General features: G+C 38.2%; 1 protein-coding gene across 1 annotated transcript; it reads right to left on the reverse strand.

The window, feature by feature from the left end:
• Positions 1–390: 390 nt before the first annotated feature.
• On the reverse strand, positions 391–1,638 carry LOC133780223 (large ribosomal subunit protein uL2z-like). Its single transcript, XM_062220085.1, has 2 exons — positions 1,199–1,638; positions 391–736 (listed from the first exon to the last, which is right to left on the reverse strand). Exons 1-2 carry the CDS (start codon positions 1,636–1,638, stop codon positions 391–393), a joined length of 786 nt encoding a protein of 261 aa, XP_062076069.1.
• Positions 1,639–2,136: the final 498 nt, after the last annotated feature.

Here is a 2,136-nt window from a genome sequence, read left to right on the forward strand (position 1 = left end):
CACAGTTCATTAGTACAAATTTGTTTTGATTTTTAAAACTCTTTATGCATAATGAATTGCAAGCATCCTACATCTTTCTATTCTAAGCAAGTGTCAAAGTTAAGGATACCAATTTCATTTTTTCATTTTTCATCATATATTTGATATTTCTTCTTGTCATCTCCCCTTATATCCTTTTTCATATATAAAAAAAAAAGTCTGAGAAACATGATTATGAAGAAGCAAAATAGTACCAATATATATATAATCCGGAGAGAAAACCTCAATTCTAAATGGAACAACAAAACAGCAGTATTGAAGAGTAAAAAAACTGACAACAAAAAGAAAAGATGTTCACAGAAACATGAAAATTGAAAGATGTTCATAAATTATTGGAAAATGGACTTTTTTCTAATTAGACTTGTCTGCTTTGGAAGCAGCAACTGCAGCTTGTCCTTTTAGACGACCAGTCCTCCTGGCACTATTGAGACCAACCTTTTGCCCTGGTGGAGCATCTCCGGCCACGGTACTGGCATGACCAATGTGCTGGTGGTTACCACCACCGTGGGGATGGTCCACAGGATTCATGGCAACACCACGAACTTTAGGCCAACTGTTCCTCTTCACTCTGTATTTGTGGTATGCATTTCCTGCCTTCAACATCGGCTTCTCAGTCCTCCCCCCACCGGCCACCTGACCGATCATAGCTCGGCAGTTGCTTGACAAAATCTTCTTGGCACCAGATGGGAGCTTAATTCTGTACAATACAGGAAGATCATCAATGTAATAAATTACAATATCATGAGAGAACAAGACAACAAACCCAGTTGAGTTTGGATCATCATTGTCTATTCCATGAAAACAATGAAAAGTACTAGGGTTATCATAACATCATCTAAATCATATTAACTCGAGAATATAGTACATATTGACTTTATTATAACATGCTTGAGCATCATCAAGATTCAAACCTTTAATAATATTCCCTTTTCATTCATTTTTGATCTAATAACCGACTATTACACAAATATAAACAGATAAACCAGAAATAATCAGAATCAAACAATTAGATAAATATTAGGTCAGCACAAATATCAAGAAGCACGGGTATATTTCTCTTTGTATGAGTAACTAACCACAATTTAAACACATAATTTCTTGACCTATCGGACAAATTAAAATCATGAAAACAAAAAACAAATGATCTCGATCGAAGTACCTGCTAGTCCCGTTATCCGGGTTATGGCTGATAACGACGGCGTAGTCACCAGAAGCCCTAGCGAGAACACCACGGTCACCAACGTGGTGCTCAACGTTGCAGACGACAGTACCTTCAGGAAGAGATCTGAGAGGAAGAACATTACCAACAACGAGATTGGCCTTCTTACCACAGTAGATAAACTGGCCAGAGTACAGCCCTTCTGCGGCGATGAAAAGCTCCTTCTGGTGCTTGTACCGGAAGGGGTGACGGAACGTGACTTGGGCAAGTGGGGCGCCGCGCCCTGGGTCGTGGATGATGTCCGTGACCACTCCTTTCAGGTACCCATTGCGCTCGCCGAAGTCCAGAGGCCTGAACCGCGCCGGACCCTTACGGTGATGAGAGTGGGATTTGAAGACCGAACCCGCACCCTTACGCTGAGCGCGAATGACTCTTCCCATTGCTGAAAGACTAGGGTTATAGTTAGGGTTTCTGAGGGCGAGTAGAAAATTTTGATAGCGGAGGAACTAGGGTTTATATAAGATGTGTATCGTGTACGAGAAAAAGAATATAATTAATAATTATTATTTTAATTAGAGTTAAATATTTTAGCATATTTTCTGTCAAAAAAATAGGAAGTTTGTTATTAATGTAAAGTTGCCTTTATACAAAGATATGCCTTGAACAACGGTAATATACAGCCAAATAAAAGGGTTCGCAAAATGCCAAAATATCAAATTTGGTGGGACTGGTGTGAACTGGCTTTTATCTTTTTTAGTAGTAATTTATGTGTTTGGCTAGCAAAATATATGTTAATATATTCAATTAATAAATAAAATATCAAGATTCAATATATTTTTAATTAAGCTGAAAATAGAAAGAATATCTTAAAAAGGAATATACCGAGTTAGGATGCATATTTTTTCCATGGGTATAGGGTCCTACGGGAACCTGCTCCT

The sequence above is a fragment of the Humulus lupulus genome, chromosome 5 (genome assembly GCF_963169125.1).
Source record: "Humulus lupulus chromosome 5, drHumLupu1.1, whole genome shotgun sequence".
Taxonomy (NCBI): Eukaryota; Viridiplantae; Streptophyta; class Magnoliopsida; order Rosales; family Cannabaceae; genus Humulus; species Humulus lupulus.

Coding starts and splice junctions, on each gene's coding strand:
- LOC133780223 (XM_062220085.1), bottom strand. CDS start 1,638: ATGGGAAGAGTCATTCGCGCTCAGCGTAAGGGTGCGGGTTCGGTCTTC. Junction 737..1,198: donor CCGGATAACGGGACTAGCAG/GTACTTCGATCG, acceptor TGTATTGTACAG/AATTAAGCTCCCATCTGGTG.